Here is a 24,311-nt window from a genome sequence, read left to right on the forward strand (position 1 = left end):
TCATACGGAAAATTCGCGTATATAGTTTGTGTCCAATCGGAACAATTGGTATTTTGCGTATTGATCGGGGAATTTACAGCGTATCCCATAGATATTTCATAGATGGACGAGATTAGTTCATTAAACGCAGATAATATGTACAGGGCGTTCAAAAATGCAGCAGGTTTTGCCTTGTGCGAAGAAACAGTATCAAAATACTTTCCCTCCATCATTTATTCCAATTTATAGTATAATCTCATGAAGAATATTGAAATCCAAGCATCTCTTTCTCCCTAAATGAAGAGAAGGCCCAGGTTTTCAACCCTCTACAACTTTTGATGAATAACTGAATCAATGTTCAAGAATTTTTTTTTTTTTTTAGGGGATCAAGTTTGCGTTCGTTGCGAATCAGAGGCCTTGCACGAGAGCCTTGGATGGAGATGTCAAGGGCATGGAGTTAAGGGTAGGATCACACGTTGGTCGGCACTGTCAGCACCCCATTGTCATGGAAAATGGTTGAGATCGGTCAAGGAAGAGAGCGAAGATTGTTCCTTGGAAAAATGTTCATCGGAAAAATCGTTTATTTTCGTTTGAGTCCTCACGCGACATATTTAAGGGAACCAACAAGATTACTAGAGGGAAAAGTGGAAATATTAGCATCAAACGAAAAAACAACTAATGTTAAGGGAGAACCACACACTTCTTACAAATGACAGGGTTATTATACTTCATACTCTCCATTCAATTAATCATTTCAATCGAGAATTCAAGAACCTTAACGAATATATCATCGTATTCAAACACTGAACCCTGAGGGATTCCAATCGTATAAATATGAATTGAAAATTGTTCAATATATACGTAAAAACTTTCAAATCGATCATGTTCGAAGATCTAGTAATCTTGAAAGTTTATTTTGTGTGTAAATGATGATTTTTATACCTTTTCCCCTGTTGTTAACCTTTGTGTTCATATATTAACAAATAAGAGTTTTTATACCCTTCCATATTTACGTATTCGAGTTATTTTTCGATATATTAGATAAGCCCATCATTCGTACGCTTTGAACGTCGTTTTTTTTTCATCGTTATATTTCATCCATCATATCTGCATTCATTAGAAATATTATGGGGTCATTTGATGAAGGTACATAGTTTGAAAAACAATTACAATTTTTGGATGTACTTTTGTTCCATTATTTCGAGAAATATGTGTTTTTATTAGAATGTAAAACAAATTTCGACTAACCAATAATGTAAATATATATAACGACCTTTTTGTAGTATTATGATAACCTATATTTTGTGAAACATATCAGAAGGCAATTTCATTGTTAAGGAAAAATAAAATGATGATTTGAATTCGTAGTTCCTTAATTTCTTACATCGACCATTACCGACAATAATTCCCAATCCAAAATGTTAATGAAGTTTCAAAATACCTACGCCCCCTACCTTTAATAAAATATGGTTTTAAACAGGGTGTGAATGAATGAAAAAAAATTTTTCATTGGTATAGTATAAAGGAAAAAAGATTCTTGTAAAACGAATTGAACTGCTACTTTCTGACAAGTACTCAGCCCTCAAATTTTTTCATTTACACCCTGTCTATTATTCAACCCAGCAAATTCAGGCCAAAGATGACCATGCCATATAAAATTCGTGTGAATCTTTAGCCATATATTGGATAGGAGAAATATATACAGTGTGCGACGGTTTTAGAAGATATATTTGAAGATTATACAGGCTGGATTCATTGAGAGTTATTCGAAATATTTTAAGTTCGTAGTTTTCCACTAGATGGCACAATCTGTCACTTATACCCCATAAGGGGTTTATAGTTATTATAGCAACTATATAGTTGCGTTTTAAAGAAATATATCCTGAGTAAAGTTGGTGAAAAATAATGAAGTTAGAATCTACTCTTTATACAGCAGCATATTTATTCAGCTCATTTTTAAGTGGTGGTGTCAACTTTACTATATATAAACCCTCTTTTTTTGTCAATATTTGAATTTGAAAATTCAGTTTTGCCAGTCAAACATTCAAAAAACTTGATAACATAAAGAATGGCCCCCTTGAAATATAGAGTGGGAAAAAGGGTAAAAATAATCCAAAATATTTCTTATGTCGTTATATTTTGTCAATAAATAAAAATAATATACTTCGAGTCATATAATATATATTACAAAAATATCTTTCGATCTCAATATCAAGTATTTGGCTTCGATTGAAGGTACTTTTAAATTCGATTGAATTCTACAGATCTATCGTTTTTTTCTTTCACATCAAAATTGGTCCTACATTATCAGCATCCGATAACACTCTCGCCAATTCTTTCCTTGCCTTGTAACCCACCCAAATCATCATCAAACTGTCCATGATGAGCTGAAACAAACGAAAAAACCACTCAAAAATATCTAAATAAGTACTAACCGAATTTTTAGAGCTTGGAATACACAACAGCCAAATACCAACCTGTATTGTGATTACGACATATGCAGAAGTTGAGAAATTCTTATGTTCCCACGCGTCTTGCATAGCTCTCAGAGTGCTGCCAAGGTAAACGCCCAAAATCTGGGTTGGGAACAACCCAACCAAGGAAGCCAAATGGTATATCCTTGGATTCACGTTACTGAGCTGAAACAAGGGAAATCCAGATTCTTTTATTTCGATTTGGTGCCATATCGGGATTAATATATGTCCTGTGTACTCACAGCAAATATGGTATTCTGGAGGCCGAACGGAATTGGAGTAACCCTAGCACATAAAACAATCTTGAAACTGGAAGGTCCTGAAATAAGTCTTTTAATAGCTTGAGCTGTAGGATTCTCGGTCATTCTTAGCACGATAGGATGGTGTCCTAAATTCCTCAGTATAACATTAGCGATCAGGAGACCGAAGTTGGCTCCGAATACCACCAGTGGAAGTCCGAAACAGAATCCATACAGGTATCCCGATATGCATACCAATACTAGATACCCAATTGATATTGGAAGAGCAACAAGACAAAATAATATCACGGTAGACGTCATCTTTACAGACCCATCTTGATGTTCCAGCCATAAGAGTAGGAATCTCATGTAATATCTCAGTAAAAACACCACCGATAACAGCACAAAGGATGTAGCTATAACAGCGATGATCCTCCATAGTGAAGTGTAACATATGTTTGTCGGCTTTTTAGCCAACAGCTTCTTCGTGACATCGACTTCACCAATTTCAGCATCACTGAACTCATCAATATCAATTTTACGCATTACTTGTATTATTGCTTCTTTACACTTACGTCGACCAAGTACGTATATCCAGTTCTGAACGATTTTCTCGAGTGCTATATCATTTTCCTTTCCATTTATTGCTATTTGCGAACGACCCACTGAGTTGACAATATAATTACTAAACGCAAATTGCTTATTATTTAATATTGGTCATTGAAAGGTCTAATAAATATCAACAATGGTTATAACCTACAAATTTTTAGGTGTCAGATTTGACAAACGATGAACTGTTATGGTATCGCTGTCGCCACCTATTGTAATATATGGTAACCACAAATGAGCCCTCAGCCATTTTATACAGAGTGTCCTGGTAGTACGTGACTAGGTGTGAGTGAAATATATAAAGACGAATCAGGTATGCTTCAATTTTTTTCCTAGACGCCAAATGGTAGCTATTCACATAGGTAATTCAGTTTTTTTTGTGATATAATGAATGTATTGATTTGTTTCCAACTCCTTCCCCATAAGTCTTCAGGACCGACCAACTGACTGTGGTTAAAAACTTTTTTGGTTGAAGAAATCGTTGAAATTCCTTCCATTTATGTATACATACAGTTTTCTTTTTTATATTCTGTAAATTTTTGATTTTATAACGAAAAATAGAAATAGAAAATATTGATATTCGATTCTGAAGAATAGTTGGTATTATTTTACCTTTGTTTCCGCATAAGGCTGATAAACCAAGAGGTACAATGCCTATATATACAATGATTGCTCCAATACAAATTTTTCATCAGAATATTAGTTCAGCAAAATGTAGGTACCTAAGTTATGTATAAATGACCATACCGTGACAATACTGCCAGTAATTATTCATTCTCGATTACATCTGATAATCAATCAAATCCCACTGTTTAACAACGCATCGTAAAACAGGATATTTATCAAATATCAGTACAATTTATGAATCCTATAATCCATAATGAGGCAATAAATCTGAAGACCCACACGAAAGATGATACAACCTCTTCCACTCCTCCAACTCTGTCAAACTGTCTCTTGTATCAACGCAATCCTGAACAGTTCGACTAATCACAATTCAGTCATTTTCCAATCAGGATTAGGCCCCATCTTGGATCACCCTGTGGTTCGTATAAATCCCCTTGACATCAAAAACATATCCTATCCATCCCCCTATGATTTTTTCGTGGTAGACCTAAGAATGATGGACGCACAATCTTTCTTGGACCATTTGGTCGACAAGAATTTTTTTAATCCCAAAGCAAAGTATCTGTTTGTCTGCGTTGACCCAGAAAATTCAACCATACCGAGCCTGTTGAGGAACTACATCTTCAATTTCGCATTCCTGGATTCAGATACAAGAGAAGTGTATACTGTTTTGCCTGAGGAAACTGAGAGATACCAAGAGTATTCGACGAAACTAAACAGAGTAGCAGGATGCTCAGATGAAGACTTGATTCAGTTTTCCTTCTATCCAGACAAAAGACCCACAGCTTGGGAAGGATCTAACTTGACCTTAACCTACAGCTACGAGGCACCGTACTCTATGGACACAAAGGGGCAAAAGAGAGGTATCGAGATAGATCTGTTGGAGATCTTTTTGGAGAGGAACAATATCAAAGCTGACTACGTGGACAAAAATAATCCAACTGCTTACCAAGCATTCTTAACCACCAAGAAAGGAAGATACGATGTGAGTTTTGGTAATTTAGCAGTGGAATACACTGTAAAAGACGAATTCACAGTACCCTACAGCTGTGATTCTGCCTTCTGGTACGTACCACAACCAGACGTCATACCAAAATGGAAATTGGCATTGAGCGTCTTCTCTTTAGAGGTTAACATAGCTCTCTTAGTTTCCATGTTGACCTCATGCGTTCTATGGGCTCTTATCCACGTCCTTCTCTACCACAAGGAGTTCAGACCTTCAATTCATCAGAAGATGTGGAGTATAGCCACCATTCTGCTAGAACAAGGGGTTAAGATGGAACTGAACCACGTCACCCCCAGATTCATCGTGTTCCTCATCCTCCAAACAGTGCTGATCGTCAACTCCACCTTCAAAGCCAAATACACTTTCTTCCTGAGCGGTACGAATCACGAGAAGACCATAGAAACCCTGGAAGAAGTGATGGAGGAGGGGTTGAAGATTGGATCTACGAAATTCCTGGTGGGTGTTTATCAGACAACGCCCCAGGTTAAGGAGTACATCCAGGAGAACTTCGTGGAGTGCGATACAGGTCCAGTTTGCATGAACAGATCGGCCTTTGACAGGGATCTAGCTGTGTTGAAGCCTTACAAGAAGGTGGCTTACATTCTCGACTCTTTCATTGATCAGCATGGTCAAAATATGCATTACAGACTGGCTTCGCCGGTTCTGACTCTTTGCAATACGTTCCTTGTGCCCAAGGGACACCCTGTGTACCCCCTGCTCAATCGGTATGTTTACCTGTTGATAGAGCATGGTTTCGTGGATAAGGTGATATCTAAGTACGACCAAATCATCAGGAGCAGGAGTAGATCGACTTCTCTACGTAATCCAAAATTGAGATTTGACGCAGTCAAAGGACCAATTTTTGTCGTCATCATCGGTAGTTTGATGGGCGTTGTTGCTTTTGTTGCGGAAAAAATTATTCATACGAAAAAAGGTACGAGGCAATGAGTAGTTTGGTGGATAATGATGATGGTTCCATAATTTTTGTGTATTACACATGCAATAATAAACTTTTCAGATCGAGCATAAAATAGATTATTGTCCCATTCTTCATTTACAGTTTTAGCAACAGTTAATTAGATATTTGCCAATTTCTAGTGATAAATCTTGAAATTGAGGAAGTTTTAAATGACCCCATCTTTTTGGGAATTTTTTGAAGGTCAACTTGCGAGTAGTTTTTCTTCCAGGAAAATTATCGTATATCTAAATGTGATACATATTCTGAAAGAGCAACTCTTCTAGTAATAAATCCGAAAATTCTTTAATTCATTCTGGAGTATACAGGAAGGAGACGCGATAGTTTGAAAAAGAGACACAAATAATGCTTTCTATTTATTCAATAACGGTTCTTAACCTAAAATAACAACAAAACAATTTAAGATATCCTATATGCAATTTGGTTCTTAAACTTAAATCATAAAATCCGAATAAAATTTCACTTTGAGCATCGGTTTTTCAAGTTGAAATTGTAGATGAGAATAATAAAAAAAAATTTAAGGAAATCGCCTTTCCTACGTAAAAACGAGTAGGTTATACAAAATTTAAGTGATTCATTCGGTATGATCATCAGAAATTCATATATTTTATAGCGAATGGACAGAATTTAAATATTTCCTCATCGTTTATCCCCAGTTGATTATAAAATGAACAATTCATCATTGGTTACAACTATATATATGTAGATGAAATTTGAGTAAGATATAATATTTTCTCGTAAATATTATTGTAAAGTGGTATTTAATCCCCTGTTCATGATATAAGTCTTTCTACATAATACTCGATTATTTGGAGATAGAATATTCATATTTTCCTTATGAAACTCCTTCCTGATGGCTTCAACGTTGGTAACGCAAACTAGCGATTTTCACCAAAGCGCAGAGTGACAAGACTTGGAATACTTTTTGGAACCAGTACAACCTGAAAGTTTGAAGAATATGTAAAATTTATTCACTCGTGCCAACAGAAGAATGATTTACCTCACTAATTTGGCCCTAGCAGAAGGCAAACTGCTCATATCATCCTTCAAAACATATTGCCTAACGCCTATCATGAAATTCTTCACGTATGATTCCCAGTCAAAATCTGTAGTTTTCTTGTTTATGTCTATGTTGAAGCATTTACCATCTTCCGCGTGTTTGACAGCCTGTGACAGGCTGGCAAAGGTGTGTGTATCAAAGTCCCACTCATTGGTCGAGAAGAATTTACCAGCGTCTAAGGCGTGGTAGAATTTGTTGCTTATTCTCAACATTCTGGAATAAATGAAACGGGTTGAAAGGAGTGCCGCATGGCTCCATTATTGGTCCCATTATTTCCTATAAAGTACGTAACTGACGATTACTCACATTGGTTTCTGTCTGGTGCAGTATAAGAACACGTCCAAGAGAGCTGCTGGGACTGTATGATACAGGGTGGCGTATAGGACGTGTATGAATCTGTTGGTGCGGTATTGGAAACCAGGGTACCATTGGACGTACTTGCTTGGGTATTCCCTGACGTACTTGTGGGTCAGCTCTCCAAATTTCTTCCATGTAACTGGGTTTATACCGCCGGTTACACAGTTGTAAACCCTCATAGTGTTCGATCTGAAAGGAATTGATGATGTATAAGTCTATTTTCTTGATTGTATTGAACTTTTTTCACACTCACTTGTAGGCAGACGTATGCCATCCTGCAGAAATGATAGTATTCACCACAATATCGACAGGGATTATATCCATGACGTATTTTTCGTTGCAAATGATACTTTTGATGGTTCCCCTTCCACATTCCATGAAAATGCCAGTTATACCACTCATATTATCCACCCAACCAGGAATTGGTTCTTTCCAAGCTGCTGTGACTGTTAGGATTGAAAAAAAAATATGAATTTATATTCAAACTTGAGAAATTTCAGATAGACCACTCCGTGGAGGTAGAGTATACGCTGACGTCTTAGTTGTGACTCTGACGAGGTCGAATAAGACCGAAACTACGGTCAGCTTCCACGGATATGTCTTTCTGTTGGATAGTTCGATTTACTCACTGATGGATGGCCTGACAACTGCAGCAGGTATTGTCGATGAGTACTCCAAGACAATATACTCAGCTAAAGCCTTCGTGAAAGTGTAGGTGTTCGGATGTTTTCCCTGCAAAAACGATCAGATTTAATTTCATAGGTTTGGTTGGACAACCAAAAGTCTCACCAGTAACTTCTTGGACAGCATCTCCACGATATCCTTGGGAAGAATATCCATGCAATTTATGATCGAGTTCATGTCGAATGCTGGCTTGTATACGGTTTCTTTGATGTGGGACTTATCGGAATTGCTGAAAGCTGTAGAAACGTGGACGAAACTCTGAAATTTCGGAAAGATTAGAAGAGGTAAAGATGGAAAGAAAGGAGTAGAAAAGGGAAATCCTTAATCCAAAGATTTCGAACACAATTTTCACCTTCAAGTTCTTCATTCCTTGGCACAACTCCAGGACCCTCTTGGTGCCGAGGGTGTTCAGTAAAACCGCGTTCTTCAGGTCTTCGTTGAACCTGCGAAAATTCAATTGGAAGGTAGAGTCTACACCTGGAATCAATCAATTCTTCACTCACTTGACCGTGGCAGCTGAGTGGAAAACGACGTCTATGTTCTCCCTCAGGAAGTTTTTGTCGTTTTCTGACAGGGACAAATTGGGTAAGGAAACGTCTCCGTTTATGGCTTTCACCTTCTCGAACACCTCTGGATTCTTGTCTCTTATCTTGCCGAAGACCTGAAAACGAGATCTTTTTGGTTCTGTGCAAAATTCAACTACTCTACAGTAAAGCAGCCATCAAAGAGCTAAGCCAGTGAGGCTTTGGCGGTGTGGGAAGACACATGTACTAAGAAGACTTAAAGATGAAGGAAGCTTGAGAGATTCTCTCATCGTATCCCTCAAGTTTTGGACACCAAGAAAATCTTCAATACGAAAATCTCTCTCGAAGGGCTTCCTTACACTACATTGTTGCCTTATGAAGCACCTAGTGACAGAAGGTTTGCCAGAAGATTATCAATGTAGATACTGAGAGAGGAGAAAGAAACTCCAGAGAGAACCTAAATACAGAAAGTCCTGCTTTTGGGTGTCAATGAAGCAGTGCTAAAGCCATGACATTGTAGGGGAAGAACAAATATCCTCTCTTCACACTGTTGAGCTCTATCAGGGCTCTGCAACTAAATGCCTGGTGCAGCTCAATCAAGAAATGAAGCACGATAGATTATATATGTACAGAGCAGTTTTCTTAAGTACCTTTTGGTCTGAACCCTTGATTTTACAAAGAAAAGAACTTCTAGCACTATAGAGAATCTAAACTGGGTTCTTTAATTGCACTGGTCATAATTGATAACAACTAGAGTGTTGGTTTAACGAAGATTTAACTATCGCACTAGTCACTAGTGAAAGATAGCTGTATATACTGATGGAAATGGAAGAGCAAGAGCTATAACATTTGAAACCGGTCAACTCACTGGATTGCCATCAAAGAGCTAAGCCAGTGAGGCTTTGGTGATGTGGGTAGACACATATACTAAGAAGACTTCGAGATGAAGGAAGCCTGAGAGATACTCTGATCGAGTGCCTCAAGTTTTGGACACCTAGAAAATCTTTAGTACGAAAATCTCCCTCGAAAGGCTTCCTTACAATACATTGTTGCCTTATGAAGTACCTAGTGACAGTAGGTTTGCCAGAAGATGATTAATGTAGATACTGGGAGAGGAGAAAGAACCTAAATACAGAAAGTCCTGCTATTGGTTGACAATGAAGCAGTGCTAAGGTCATAACATTGTAGGGGAAGAAGAAATATCCTCTCTTCACATTGTTGAGCTCTATCAGGGCTTTGAAACTAAATGCCTGGTGCAGCTCAATCAAGAAATGAAGCACGATAGATTATATATGTACAGAGCAGTTTTCCTAAGTACCTTTTTGTCTGAACCCCTTGATTCTACAAAGAGAAGAACTTCTTACACTATGGAGAATCTAGAGTGGCTTGTTTAATTGCACTGGTCAAAAATTGATGACAATTAAAGTGTTGGTTAGAAGAAGATTTAACTATCGTTCTAGTCATTAGTGAAAGAGCTGTATATACTCATGGAAGTGGAAGAGCAAGAGCTATAACCACTGCACAAGTTCGGATAACTTACTTTCTAAAAGCCTAAGAGTCAACTCACTGGATTTTTGAGGAGTTCCTTCAGCCTCTGCTCAATGCACATGCCCCTCTTGTCCCTCATGAGCAGGTAAATGGTGTCGATGCCATCGCAACTCCTGAGCAGCTTCTCCACCAGTGCCTTCCCCACGAAACCAGTGGCGCCCGTGATGAAAATTTTCGTCCCAGCGTAAAAATCACCAATGTTGTTTGGCCCATCCACGTTGTTGTTATTGTTGTTGAAGAGGTAATTGCTGTTCATATCCGAGGCGTCGTGGTACTTGAGAAGGTCATCGGTGGGCTTGATGTCCAGCGGACAGATCCTTTGTTGGGTCTTCGGAATCACCATTTTTTCACCGTTTCCTGAAAGGAGATGGTTGTTTACACTGGTTCGTATTGATCGATTTCGTGTCTGAGGAGGATTTTACGGATGTCATTATCGAGCTTTGTTGGTCACGCTACGCCTGGATTAGCTATCCAGTCCGTCTTTTATTATGCATGATTGATATTATAAATGTTTGACTTGTGTTCTACAGAGATAACGTTTTAGGTATGACAAGAAGGGTGGAATATTGAAATTGCCTTTTTTCTACATAGAAAACACTTCACAGCAAGAGTTGAATATTTCCAGGATCAATTGTATGGGGTTAGTCTTTAACTGGTACAAAAATTTCAACAGTAGTTTCTTGAGGTCAAAATGAACACTTTTTTCCTTTACCATTTTTTCCGAATCGGCTCGGTTCAAAAGATACAGGCTGTTGAAAACCCACAAAAAATGTTACTTTTAGTTCTATCTCACAAACGGCTTCATCGAATGAAGTGAATTTCGGAATATAGTTTTTAATTTATTTGATGAATCTTTTTCGAACACTAGATATTACCCACGTCTTCCAGTTTTCTCATTATGACCATTACGTACCATTACAATACCAAAAATTCAAAGAACCCAGCTCTTGAAACTAAGTTGGACGCTATCTAATGAATATTTGAACGTTTTGTGGAATAAAAGTATTCTTTATATTTTCTCGTAAAATGAGCTGTTTTTGAGTAATTCGATATTCAAAAAAAATCTGTGAAATTCGAAAAATTGGCTATTTTGGCTGAATACAACTCTGTTTAAAAGTTCCACAGATGTGTAGTGTCACAGATTTAGCTAGTTATTCTGAAGGTAATTTTGTTTTTTCATGGTTGACACAGCTCATTATGAAAACTTAAAATGGCTATATCTTTTTATCAGGGCCGAATCAGAAAAAAGTATAGAAAGAAGGTGTTTCTCCTGACATGAAGAATTTACTGTTGAAATATGTTTACGAGTCGAAGACTCACCATGTATATTATCCAACAATCTGCCAACACTTCCAATCGATAAACTATTTTTGCCTTATTGTGGATAAAAGAAACAAACAATAATAATTTTGATGTCTGGTGTTTGGCGATCAACCATTATCGTTGAAACCATAAAATAAATTAAAAAATTTATTGCACGGCATATCTAACGAAATGACCTATTCTGTACAAAATTCTGATATCTCGAAAACAAATCGATTAGATGAAGGAAATTAAATATGCTGAACTAAAAAGGCCTTATATTCTCCATCTCCCCTAAGTATTCAAAATTCCTTCTGGCACTCATACCCATAGAATGTCTGCTGAATTTTATTTCTGTCAGTTTTCTGGTTCCTAAGAAAAAAATTTCATTTCAAGTGCCATCTTCAGGGGGCTGTAGCTAAGCAGGGATGAATTATTTGAAAGATCCACTCTATTTTTTGTCAATGTAGCCCTCCCTTAAACTTTATCGCTACTATTCATCTACAACTTGTGTGATAACATTAAGTACTAAACCTAGATGGTAATAATAAATCGTTAAAAGAAATATAAAATAAACAAACCTCGTCTTTACTGAAATTGCCAAGAGTTTCACACACTCTGATTAGTACCACCTACTAATCTTACTACTGTATACCTATGTAGTACCTCTTTTACTTGTTTTATCTTCAAGTCTCAGAAATAGAAATAATGGGATTTTTATCTCTTTTTGTGGATATGTTTTAGTTGTAATTTACGTATTGCAATTAGTGGATTGTGCTATCCTGTAGTGTAGCATCTAAATGAATTAATTGATGAGTGAAAGCTCGGTTTGTCTAAGCTTCTGTTCATTAAAATAGTTTTTGCGATGATAAAAACTGAATAGGGGTATTGCATGATAAAATCGTTTTTTGTTATTATCGAGTTTTGAGATGCAATTGTTCTTTGCCTATCGTTTGTACTAATTGTAAAATTCCCTGAAAAAGAATTGTTTTCAGATTACGTACTACAAATTCCACCACTAATTATTTAAACGACGTAAATCATATTTCAACAATAGATTTTGAAACGAAAACACCAGAAAATTTTGTCAGTCATCCTCCCATAAATAAATAGGAAGTTACGAAAAAATTCACATGTCTGAAAAAAAAAGATTTCATTTCTGAATGTTCCCAGTTGCACGAAATGAGTTTAATTTTTCACACTGTCAATCATAATAGAAGAAGAATAAAATGGGATTTGACGGTATTCAAACAGTGTAACATGATTCATGTAATCATTGGGATTCTCAAAATTTCCATGTGGTTAAACAGAAAAATTGGTTGTATGCTGATGTATGCATTAATTGAAAAGTCCTAACACCATGCCACTGTTAGAATAATTGGCCTATAGTGTATTGGATATTTGGATAATTATTCCGATAGAAAGAAATTCGAATGTATAATGAATCAAATTCATTTTATTATTGTTCATCGAAATCATCCTAATATTTTAGCATAAAATCATTCATACATAAGATTTTTTTTGAAAAAATGAATGCAGGTCAATAAAAATGATATGATTTTTATATTTCAAATGGTAATGCAACTACTAGGTCATTTTCTATTGAAATTTTAGATTATCCTTCATCTACCATGAGGTATCATGATGGAAATAAAACACTCTTCGAATATTACAGATTGGGCATTAAAATTAACAATCAAATCAATACGTCATCTATAGTTTTTATCGACTCCCAAGATTTCGATTAGTCTCGAATTTTGTGGTTTAATTTCTCCATTGTTCACCAATAATGAGTTGAAAGCCATGAAACAATTTATGGGTTGTTAGGGTAAAACATTTTATTTTCTGATAATTTCATTTCAATATTTTTCATCTGATATTTAAATAGATTTGCCATTTTTGAATTGGCAAGATGATAACACTTTTTAATTAAAATTTTTTTCATGCACGAAACAAACGTTTTCAGCCTCAGAAAATCTGTAGCAGTAGAAAGTGGAGAATCTATGTTCTTCAGAAAAAAATTGATGATTTCTGTAAGATGCAACATCGAATCTTAAATTCAAGGACAATTTGTGAACAAGAATTATTGACCATGATAAAATATCAACACTCGTCAATATTGAGCTACTATCTGATTAAAATCGATGTCTATCTACTGTTATTCAGGGCAAAACAAAATGATTTGACAGACCCACACAATGTTTCGACAATAAATCAACCCTTACATTTTTCCAAAAACTCATCTTTTACACCCCACAAATGGAAAATGAACATTTCGATGAATGAATCAGTCCAGAATGAATAAAAAGTAAGGACTATATTTTGTTTCACTCAATTGAATTATATAGGGTGAGTCTGACTTGTACAAGCATTTCAACAGTAGATTTTTGAGGTTGAGAGAAACACTTTTTACCATTACCATTTTTTGCGAATCGGCTCGGTTTAAAAGATACATGCTGTTGAAAAATCATAAAAAAATGTTTATTTTTAGTTCTATCTCACAAACGGTTTTATCCAATGAAATGAATTTCGGAAAATAGTTTTTGATTTATTTGATGAATCTTTTTCGAACACAAGATATCACCCACGTCTTCCAGTTTTCTCATTATGTCCATTAGGTACCATAAAAATACCAAAAATTCAAAAAAGCCAACTGTTGAAACTAAGTTGGAAACTATCTGATGAATATTTGAACGTTTTGTAAAATATTCAACATATTTTCTCGTATAATGCGCCGTTTTCGAGTAATTTGATGTTCAAAATTCAAAAAGTATCTATGAAATTCGAAAAATTGGGTATTTTCAGCGAATGCAACTCTTTTTAAAAGATCTACAGATGTGTATTGTCACAGATATAGCTAGTTATTCTGAAGGTAATTTTGTTTCCAGGGTTGGCACAGCCCATTATGGAAATTAAAATGGCTACATCTTTTATCAGGGCCGACTCGAAAAAATTGGTATAAAAAAGTGTATGTTTCGACCTCAAGAATTTACTGTTAAGATTGTACGAGTCAAACACTCACCCTGCATATTAGTCAACAATTTCATTGTTTTCAATATCAAGTTAAATTTTCCTCAGGATTTTGACTCAATTTTTGAAATCTACACGTCTCAAGAACTAAAATTTTCTGGATATGAACCTGGAGCACTTACGAATTTTTCATCATGAAGAATCAAATCGAGATGCATAAAATACTCAAACAACATGATGAGCTGTCGATGAAGAATAGAATCAATGCTTGATAATCACCTAAACTAAAACTAATGTACTGGAATCCAATTTACTAAAGATTTTCAGGAATTCTGAATATTCGCTGCCCAATTTCTCCCTTTTCTGAATGAAATAATAACCGATTAAATATAAGCACAGATAATTTTTTTGGAGTGTAGAGATGGGAGGGTTTTTATTTGAATTCAAGGCAGGGGGGTGGATATATTTTTTCGTTGCTAAGTTTTGAAAGGTTTATGAGATAATAAGGCAGTTTTTCACGACTCATTGAAAAAAATAACAGCTAATTTTTCTGAACAATTTTCCCTCTTCGATATAATATGCCATTCTTGGGTTAAAATACACTACAGATAATATTGTTAACTCACCCAGGGTTGTTCTTGATGGGAACATAATATGTGAGGTGAAACAACTCAGAACTTGGGACGAAAAGAGTTCCATAGAAAACTCTTCCCCACCTATAGATAGTTTCCTATCTACTGACAAAATATTTCCCGACTTGTGCAGTGAGTGGCTTCAGAGATGACAGGTCGGTAACCGAAATTTTTCACGGAAGAAGGAATCATGATTGGCAACTAGCGAATTAATGGAGAATAATCAATTTTGCTTTGTTCCTTTACAGGAGGTCTATAATTTGCGGAAAATTGAATATTCATATCCTGTTGTGTGAAAATTTTTGGCGTTCCTTCGTAAGATTCGCCAATTATTCTAGGCCTACCTTATGAATTTTCTATGAGCGATATGAATCTATTCCGAAGAATATTGATCGAAAAAAAATTTCAGTTTTAACGGAGAAAGATGTTGTAACAATAATTTATTGTTTGGTGCATTGGAACTAACTAAGAACTAGACAGGGTATCCCAAATTGCTTTTCCTGGCACTTCTAGACTAGATGGGTAAATATAGTATCGTATTCCCAGTGAAAAAGTGCCTGTAGGAAGTTTTTATCGTTTTCAGATAGGTATTTTCGAAAATAAAGGTAAAACATCCATTTTGCCTCAAAGTAACTGACTGAAATAGGTATACTTATTGGCCCAATCTGTTTTAGGTATTGAACTTTTTGTGTAATATGAAATGCATGAATTGGAATACACTGCTCAACAATTAATAGGGATCACCCATCATCCATCAATTCAATAAGGAATATTCGCTTTCATTCCGTCTCTTATACTTCATAATATTCCAATAATTTATTCACAACCCCTGCTGAATGTCCAATCATTAATATTTTCCAGCTTTTCTTGAATCGATAGTGGATAAACGGAAACCGAGGGTTGCTGAAGCAAATTAATAATAATGAGGATGAATTGTACACGTAATAATTATCAGTTAAGTTGGATTTATGTTGATATTAACTATAGAGTATCACGAGAAGCCTTAACAGCTGAGTCAGTGAATAATAGGAAATGTATTGTATGAATTGAGCTGATTCCGTAATTTTTGATCTCTCTATCCAACGTTTCGGCAAGCAGTTGCTAGACGTCTTCAGGTAGTGTCCCTTTTTCAAACAAAGAAGCTGTACAAGGAATAATTGATCTGATTTGGCCATACTATTCGCAAAATAGTCAATGAACTTGTTCTTTTTTGGGATGTTGGATGTGATAATTCTATTTTTAACATGTCTGGGACTAGCTGAGGTGGAAATTGAATATTCAAACTTGACATTACCTCAGCTCCTTCGAATATGTTATCGACATATGCCATTCAAAGGTATTTAATAGATAATTCTTTCATTTTTCATATTGTTATTTGTTGGGTGAATGTTCTTTCTCTCTCATGATAATTATTCTGATTTTGTATTTTTCTCTGATAAATTTCAGAGCATATTTCATTTCAAGAAACAATTTCATTCCTAAATCGAAACTCTAATGATATATCACACATTTCTATACATACTTAGGGTTAGTTTGTATACCAAAGAATGAAAAAACCATGTCATCTTTAGAAATCGTCGAAAATCAGTTGAGTATTTTCACGTTTGCTTCATGAATTTCCCTGAGAATGTATTGAACCCAATTTTTTTTTTATTTCCCTTACAGAAGAAATCTACAAACTGTATTTCTCTTATATTTCGACATCCTGTATACATGCGAATATCCATATCTATCTCCATCTCATAATACCTTAGATTGAGTAACATATTGTGCATAATTTTGATGGATATATAATCTCAAGCCATCGTTGGTCATTGCTGGCCTTATTTAACTTCTTGGAGAGCTACTTTCTCATCACGTGACTCACGTTAAATTTCGGTCCAGATCAGGCGGAGAAAGTCAAAGCCTATTATTATTTTTGCATAATCTCCATCGTGTTTCGTCATTCGACTAAATTTTCGGGATTTTAGTGTCGTATTAAGTGGTAGTTGTGCCGCTTGCTTTTCTAGGAAGTTGTACTCTTTACTTTTGTGTTGTGAAACATTTTTCGATGAATATCCGTCTGGCAGGGGACAAACTTTGGTTGTATAACGAATAAACCGGAATAGTCTGGAGGAGGTTATGTACAAATTGTCGAGAGAAATAGATTCTTAAATAAACTTGTGAAAAAAATGAGGGGATAAAAATTTTTAGGAGTATTCCACAGGCTACAATGTAACTTGAGGAAAAATAGTGTCCAGTTTTTGGATCTGAGCTTCCAATTTTTCCAAATTATTCTCCAGATCACTCAAAAACCGCTGGAGCTAAAGGATATGGAAGTTTAGATCAAAAAACCATTCCTTGGTGTTACAATTTACTTCTCCCAAATCTTGTGCTATTCTGGAATTATTTTTTAGTCAATCTATTTCCTCTACTAGTGTAAATTCAATTTCCTATTAATAACAGCTATACGATGAAGAATTATAAGAAAAATTGTTCTAGAAAAAGTATCTTTCTTGTGGGAAATACAGGTTAAAGTAAATTACAGCGAAAATACATCCCATAGAATGTCTGATCAATTTAATGAAGGAGTCCATTAAATCAACATTAATCAATAGTGCCTTGAATTTGATGTTTTCATTATTTGAATGACTGTTGCAAGAACTTAATTTTTCAATAATTTTCCTCTTTGACATAACTGTTCCATAAGTCTTTTCTGTCCGGTATATTTCTGGAAGTATTCGTTTCTCCATCGAACAGAGACAAGAGGCTAGACATACTCGACAAACTAGACATAATATGTAGCGAATAAAAGAAATTTTCAACAATTTTCACTTAAAAAAAACGTTTAATTTATGACTCACTTCAATTAAATGAATACTTGATGGGACAAAATTTGGTCGTTAAATTTTTAACGATAATGCGTCAAAAAAATCCTTCATTTGAAGCAAAAACTGTTTCCTGCAACAGGAAATATCGATAATGACATGATAATGATTGGTGTACTTTAAGTTAAACGAAAAACTGATGTTTCCGTTAAATCTGTTTACTTGCAACCGAAAATCCCGTTCAATAAAGAATTAAAATGGACGTTCCTGCAACTGAGTGTCATCTGAAAATCTACCCTGACTATATTCTGACAAGAAATTAACTATCCTTTCACACCCTGTATATTTCCACTTGGGCTGCATTTTTTTCGTGAGTAATACGGTTCAATAAGAATTACAGCGAGAATTATAGCGAGAATTAGAGTGGGTGATGAACATGGCCAGAACAGTTTTTAAATTACAATAATTCATCGAACCTTACACATCTCTCTTGACAATTTTGCGTGAATTACAGCTAAATTACAAGGAGAACTTCAAAAGGGCCCTGCTATATTGCAAGCGATTTCCAAAACATTCAGATGAATGTCATAATGGGAAGATCATTAATAAAGGTCCACGATAAGCTTTTCTTTTCATAAAAATAGAAACCTCTTAGATTCTTAACCCTGGAAATGTGTTGATCGTATCTTCCAAGATGCAACCAGTTGGTAGCTACCCTTTCCTTGATCCCAGTTTCCAAAATTTGGATAGTATCCTGATTTCCCAGAATTTTTTTCAAATTATCGACTAGCAGGGGGTAAAACGTCTTCCAACTCACCGTTACAGCACCAAGTGAACCATGAACGCGCACTAGAACAAACGAATATCGATAAAAAACTATAGAGCCGAACTATCACCTACGCATTTTCACTGTGACAGATGAACGAGATCGAAAAAAAATGAAACCTCCTATTCTCTCAAGTGTCGCGTCTTGGGAAAGATCATGGACCAGGTGGGAGAAAAGTCTACGCCGCGGAAGCTGAAGAGAAAGCAGGAAGAGACAACATTTATTATGCAATTACATGTATTACAAAATCGATGTAAACACAGACGGAATTTCCATATGTCTGGCTGCAAACTCAATCAAATCGATGTTCAAGGCAAGTAGGGATGCTCGAGATTGGTTTAATATGATTGTATTTGAAGAAAAACTTGCTTGACCCTTAACTCTTGCCTCCAAAGGATTTTCAGCTATCAGAGACCCTGGCTAATTCTAAAATATCTCATAATTATTAATTGTTTTTCACTCAATTCAATTTTGTCTGTCCCTTATTGCTTAAAAATATGTGAATTTAATGGACACTCTGCTTGAAACACCCTGTATGAATTCGCCATTGTTTTAAGTGTATTTTGCGTTTACATTGTTTCTGTAGGTGATATTGTTACAATCCATTTTGTATTTGCATAAACCATATAGGCTTGTGCAAATTAATGTATTTATTGTAATTTTTTCATGACATGCCATATAGTTTCCTCTTTGATATCGAATAAATTACCACCCATAGTACTACAAATACTACAAAAATTACTCGTATTAGCTTTCAGTTTTGATTAGAGTCGATTCAAAATGCTTTCTCCCTATTTTTTTCACACGACCCATATTCCAAAGTGTTTTCGATGAACTGATTGTCTTCAATTTCGAACACCCTGTATATTTTTCAATCTATAGCTGTGATTCCTCCTTGTTGAGTTCACCAAAACTACCTCGAGGAACAAATGATGAACATTTAACAGTGAGAGTGACAAAAAACACAAAGAAAGTTCCAAGATTTGCATTTATTCCAACATCATACAAAGGGTAAAAATATACAAAATCAAGTTTCTATATAAATAAAGCTAGAAGAATATCACACGTCAGCTTGCCTCCTGTCGAACAAAAAAAAACCGTTCCTTGAAAATTTCATGAAATTTCTCATTCCCAGGCAGGCTGAAAATTGATGCGATGAATTTTAGAACAAAAATCACGCATTTATATGAATTCTCACTACTGAATTTGAATCCTACACCTACAGTAAAAAGAATGACATTAAAAGCCCTTAATTTGGTTAGAATTGTGGTAATAATTATCACATATAGGTTAAATATTCTTGTACACAAGATAATGACTCAGATTTCGAACACTCAGTATTCGAACAAGAGGTATTTTATAAGGCTTGTTGGCAAATCCCATTTTGGGGCCTCCTCCAGTAGGTTTGGTCCAAGCAGCCTTCGTAGGTAGAGTCTAACCTAAAAGAGAAATTTCAGATGATTATGATTTCTCTTTTCTCAACAGCTAAATGATCTGCAAAGACCAAACAGAGACCTTGCTTAGTCCGACTCAAAACAAAAAGTTCCCCATGTGAGAAATTCAGACTTCGAAGACGATTAAAATTTTTTTTTTCGGAATTCTGAGGGTTTCAAAGTCGTTGATATTCACATACCTGCTTCCTCAAGCTCAATGGGAATCTGGCAAGTTCCAACAGAGCTGCCTTTTGCCTTGGTGTTAAATCTTTGTTCCTTCTTATCATGCATGGGTCGAACGCCTCACTTGCTTCCAAGAGCAAATAGAATATAGGCTCACCATTAGGAGATACCACGTGTTCTAGAGAATTTAATATGCCATCGGGATCCCTAAACTGGGTCTTCATTATCACCTGTAACAGTTTCTCAATTGAAAAAGTTTGGAGAGAAAATGATTCATGATTAAGTGAAAGTGTTGAGAATTTTCTTACTTTAGCACCATATTTCAGCAACAGATCCACTATTCTTATGTCAGGGTCATCATTCCTTGCCAAATATTCCACCAAGACTGGTCTTAACTGCGAGTTTCTAACATTGATGTCGTTGAACACCTTCAGGTTAGGGTTGGCACCAGCTTTCAGCAGCATCTACAGTACGATGATGAATATAGAATGAGTGATGCTTAAATAAAAACAACCAGTAACAACTCACCTGCAGAATTTCATATCTGTTGAGTATATGATCAGCACAAGCCACGTGCAAAGGAGAGCCAATAAGAGGAGAACTGCTATTCACATCAGCACCTGAAAAACATGCTGATAAGTCACCTCAAGTTACCAACTGAAACTTGACGAGTTTACCAGACTTTATGAGCAACTCTACAATTTTTGGATCGCCCTTTAGTATCGCCAGGTCCAAAGGGCTTGGTTTCTCAAAGTCATAGCCTTCTTCGTAATTCAATCTTGCCCCCTGTTTGATGATGAGGTTCACCATTTCGTAGTTACCAGAGGAAACTGCATAGTGAAGAACCTGTTAACGACAGATCATTCAAACCACCTTCTCCAGGTAAAGTTTCTTATTTTTACCGTTCTAAAATCATTGCGTTCATCCGTTATGGCATTCACGTCAGCGCCATACTTGAGCAGTAGAAGGGCAGTCGACATACCCTAGAAATGAACGATTTAAGATTAAAAGAGCCCAAGAATAGACCCCTGGGGTATTCCGCTGCCTACCTTCGATCCTTGTCTGACGGCCTTCATGAGGGGGGTCAGACCGCATCTGTCCCTGCTATCAGGGTTGGCGCCGAAGGTCAGCAACAGTTCCAAGAAATCCAGGTCCGTAACGAGGTTTATTTCGGCCCCGAAGAAGTATCGCTTGTTGGGATCAGCACCGTGTTCCAGTAGCAATCTGGCAATGTCCATGTGCTTGTTTCTGATGGCAAGACGAAGGGGTTCGTCACCCTGCATGGTCTTGGGAAAATCTTCACCGGTATCTGGTCGATAGTCCACTTTTGCACCGCATTTGAGTAGGAGACGTACAACTTCGGTATATCTGGAAAGAAGAAAATGCTATAGAACACGATAAATATAAGGTTTGGTCAAATATTTGGGCAATAGACACCCACTAAGTTGGTGGCCTAGCTGGAAAAACAAGAGTGTCCACTTTATCCTCTTCAATCTTCCACTCTTCAATTCTTTTCGTATGTTTCTCAGCAGTCTCAGTAAGATCTGAACCTCATCTGGCAGAAAAACTTATCTAGCTTCTCGATAAAGATCGCTTATCAGGAAGAGGTGACAAACTGAGCTTTGGGGCTATGAAAATTGCTGCATTAGTGGATCACCAACTAGGAGATTTATAGCTGCCCTTCTTCAATTATACTCACCCATATTCAGCAGACAGGTGCAAAGGGCTGTAACCACACTCGTCCACAGCGTTCACATCTCCACCCCTTGTCAGCAGCAGTTGCGTAGCCTCCAAATACCTCTGCCAAACAGCATAATGCAACGGTCTTAGGCCTTGAACAACAGGCTCATTCACCTGTGGGTTTGGAGAAATCCGAATAAAAATAGATTCTAAATCGGTAAACGATGTTTTGCGAGAATGACTTCCTTAAAGTAAATTTTGACCGAACAGATGGTTTTGTTTGGAGGTATGCTGAAATGTGGAAAACCCAATGATGAAGTTTTGTTTTATCTCTTGGTGAAGGCATGGAGGTTCTTTACTGAGGCTTTGTTTGAAGACGTAGGTGATAGTTTGGAAAGGAACCACTTGAAAACGTTACATATCCTAAGCATTTTGTAAAAGTCATGTGGATCTATAAACAAAGTCGATGTACACTTAAATCTACTCATCTAATTGAGGTTTACGAAGTTTTCCAGACAGGATTCTGTACATAATGCAAGAGTGAGCTAGTGTAGATGAGGATTTTTAAATTTCAGCTCTAAAATCACTTCACCTTTGCACCTTCGGCCAAAATGATCCTTATGTCGTCTAAAGGAACCATTTTCTTGATCGAATCAGCCAACTTCCTCTGAAGGGCCCTCCTGTGACTTTCACACTCTGGAGTTGGCATCTTCTGGAGTTCATACGTTATAGATGTGGGGTACACCATCTGTATCTGCAAATTTTTATCGTTAAAGACGCAGTATACCTGATTTTTTTCAAAATATTGAACCTTTGAACTGTTGAGTACTATTGGAAGAAAATTCTGAGACTCAAGAAGCTTTTTCTAGGTGAAAAGAAGCATAGAAACAAAAAAAAATGATTCATCACATGAAATAAAACTTTTACGTAACTTTTTAGCTCAATTATTTTTGAAGTTCTTAATTAATGTTTGTTTCTCGTTTCATTAATGCCACTTATGCTTATTGGATAATGCTTGATTCATTGCAACTTTTGAGTACCATTTTGGATAGCAAAACATGTTTTAATTTCTGTGGAAATGGAAAATAACGATAAATGAATACTGAAAGAAGCTGTATTCACATGGGGTGCGAAAAAATGTAAAAATCGAAAAAATTATAGTATAAAAAAAAGATTGAAAACATTCAGAAGGGACAACAAATAATTCTTTGATGTGAAAATATCTATACATTGTGTTTATAAACGTTACTGTTATTAATTTCGGAAACATTGTTATAAAATAGTGTGAACTTTTTCGAAACTCCAAAAACGCAGTAAAATCATTGTCCAAAAGGAAATGCGAAAATGTTTTTGTATTGAAACACAGCCAATATCATCTATCAGTCGAAGAAAACTTTGCTACAACACCCAAATTATCCTCGTACCTTTTTTTTCAACGCGATCAGGAAAATACACTAAATTTTCAACCACCTATTCACAAAACTTCAAAACAGACTGAATATCGGGCAGTAAGCGAATCGAATATATCGCTAAAATTCTATTTTTGTACCGTACACAGGCAGACTACTACGTAGTACACTGAAAACGGTGGATGTTAGACTGAATGCGAATTTTAAGTGAAGATTCTCTAAGTAAAGTCGGAGAATTTGGATACCTGACAATTTTCGACATGTTCACACTTCGAAGAAGTAGACGAAAAATCTCGGGTCTTACGTAGAAATGCTAATTTTCCGATCTATTATTCAGTGAAAATATGGTGTAAGGGAGATGACTGAAAGATTCTGAATTATTTATGGAATTTTCAAGCGTATAGGGTCATGGGTAACACTTTTATGTCTTTATTTGGAATTGGGAATATTTCCACAGGAATCAATTGCACAGGCTAGATGTAAACCAACTCTATAGATAACCTATAGGCTTCTACATTCAAAATCCTATCATTTTCATTATGCATAAAGATATTGTGAGATGGATGGACGTCATAGACCAGTAATCTTCAATCTACTACGAAATAGCAACTATGGAACACACTATATCTTAAGGTCACAGTGCAACGTAACCCCCTTTAAACACTTTTTGAGGGTCCTTACACCCTCACTAGATAACGACGACCCAAGAGCCAATTCCTTTTATCGAACGAAACATTACGGGCCCAAGATGGGAGCCATGCGTAATTCCAGACTCTGATTCACCGCGTTCTACTGTTTCCTCGAACTTTTGCGCATCTCCCTTACCCTAATAAACGACCCAGCGTTAATAAGTTTGATTTCTGGATCTGTTTCAAATTGGTCGCTTGCCAAAAGCGTATTTTGGTCTTTCTTTGTAGAAAAACAAAAGATCATATGCTCGTTTTGTCTGTAAATAAGAGGAGCCCAAGGTCAATAAACTGGAGTGT

At 36.1% G+C, this 24,311-nt stretch overlaps 4 protein-coding genes across 5 annotated transcripts in view; 1 reads left to right on the forward strand and 3 right to left on the reverse strand.

Annotated features, from left to right (window-relative positions):
• Nucleotides 1-1,340, forward strand: part of LOC123319935 (somatomedin-B and thrombospondin type-1 domain-containing protein) — an 84,854-nt gene extending 83,514 nt beyond the window's left edge. The window contains exon 5 of the mRNA XM_044907025.1: nucleotides 362-1,340. Within this exon, the coding sequence (XP_044762960.1) occupies nucleotides 362-573 (212 nt within the window). The 3' untranslated portion in view covers nucleotides 574-1,340. The remainder of the gene's footprint in view (nucleotides 1-361) is intronic.
• Nucleotides 1,341-2,097: 757 nt separating this feature from the next.
• LOC123319937 (transmembrane protein 64) lies at nucleotides 2,098-3,472 on the reverse strand. Its single transcript, XM_044907027.1, has 3 exons — nucleotides 2,696-3,472; nucleotides 2,457-2,618; nucleotides 2,098-2,366 (listed from the first exon to the last, which is right to left on the reverse strand). Exons 1-3 carry the CDS (start codon nucleotides 3,236-3,238, stop codon nucleotides 2,262-2,264), a joined length of 810 nt encoding a protein of 269 aa, XP_044762962.1. The 5' UTR covers nucleotides 3,239-3,472; the 3' UTR covers nucleotides 2,098-2,261.
• A 2,781-nt stretch (nucleotides 3,473-6,253) lies between these two features.
• Nucleotides 6,254-15,190, reverse strand: LOC123319973 (fatty acyl-CoA reductase 1-like). Its single transcript, XM_044907082.1, has 10 exons — nucleotides 14,982-15,190; nucleotides 10,103-10,440; nucleotides 8,515-8,672; nucleotides 8,364-8,454; nucleotides 8,117-8,269; nucleotides 7,957-8,059; nucleotides 7,581-7,773; nucleotides 7,277-7,516; nucleotides 6,911-7,183; nucleotides 6,254-6,851 (listed from the first exon to the last, which is right to left on the reverse strand). Exons 1-10 carry the CDS (start codon nucleotides 15,052-15,054, stop codon nucleotides 6,770-6,772), a joined length of 1,704 nt encoding a protein of 567 aa, XP_044763017.1. The 5' UTR covers nucleotides 15,055-15,190; the 3' UTR covers nucleotides 6,254-6,769.
• Nucleotides 15,191-19,590: 4,400 nt separating this feature from the next.
• Nucleotides 19,591-23,558, reverse strand: LOC123319903 (ankyrin-1-like). 2 transcript variants are annotated; one of them, XM_044906971.1, is made up of 10 exons: nucleotides 23,342-23,558; nucleotides 22,509-22,673; nucleotides 21,936-22,090; nucleotides 21,286-21,604; nucleotides 21,139-21,219; nucleotides 20,914-21,082; nucleotides 20,765-20,856; nucleotides 20,545-20,700; nucleotides 20,254-20,466; nucleotides 19,591-20,059 (listed from the first exon to the last, which is right to left on the reverse strand). In XM_044906971.1, exons 2-10 carry the CDS (start codon nucleotides 22,662-22,664, stop codon nucleotides 19,955-19,957), a joined length of 1,446 nt encoding a protein of 481 aa, XP_044762906.1. In that variant the 5' UTR covers nucleotides 22,665-22,673; nucleotides 23,342-23,558; the 3' UTR covers nucleotides 19,591-19,954. The 2 variants fall into 2 exon arrangements, with proteins under 2 accessions (XP_044762906.1, XP_044762905.1); XM_044906970.1 differs by having other exon boundaries at nucleotides 22,509-22,670; nucleotides 23,341-23,557.
• Between the last annotated feature and the right edge of the window lie 753 nt (nucleotides 23,559-24,311).

The sequence above is a fragment of the Coccinella septempunctata genome, chromosome 9 (assembly GCF_907165205.1).
Source record: "Coccinella septempunctata chromosome 9, icCocSept1.1, whole genome shotgun sequence".
Taxonomy (NCBI): domain Eukaryota; kingdom Metazoa; phylum Arthropoda; class Insecta; order Coleoptera; family Coccinellidae; genus Coccinella; species Coccinella septempunctata.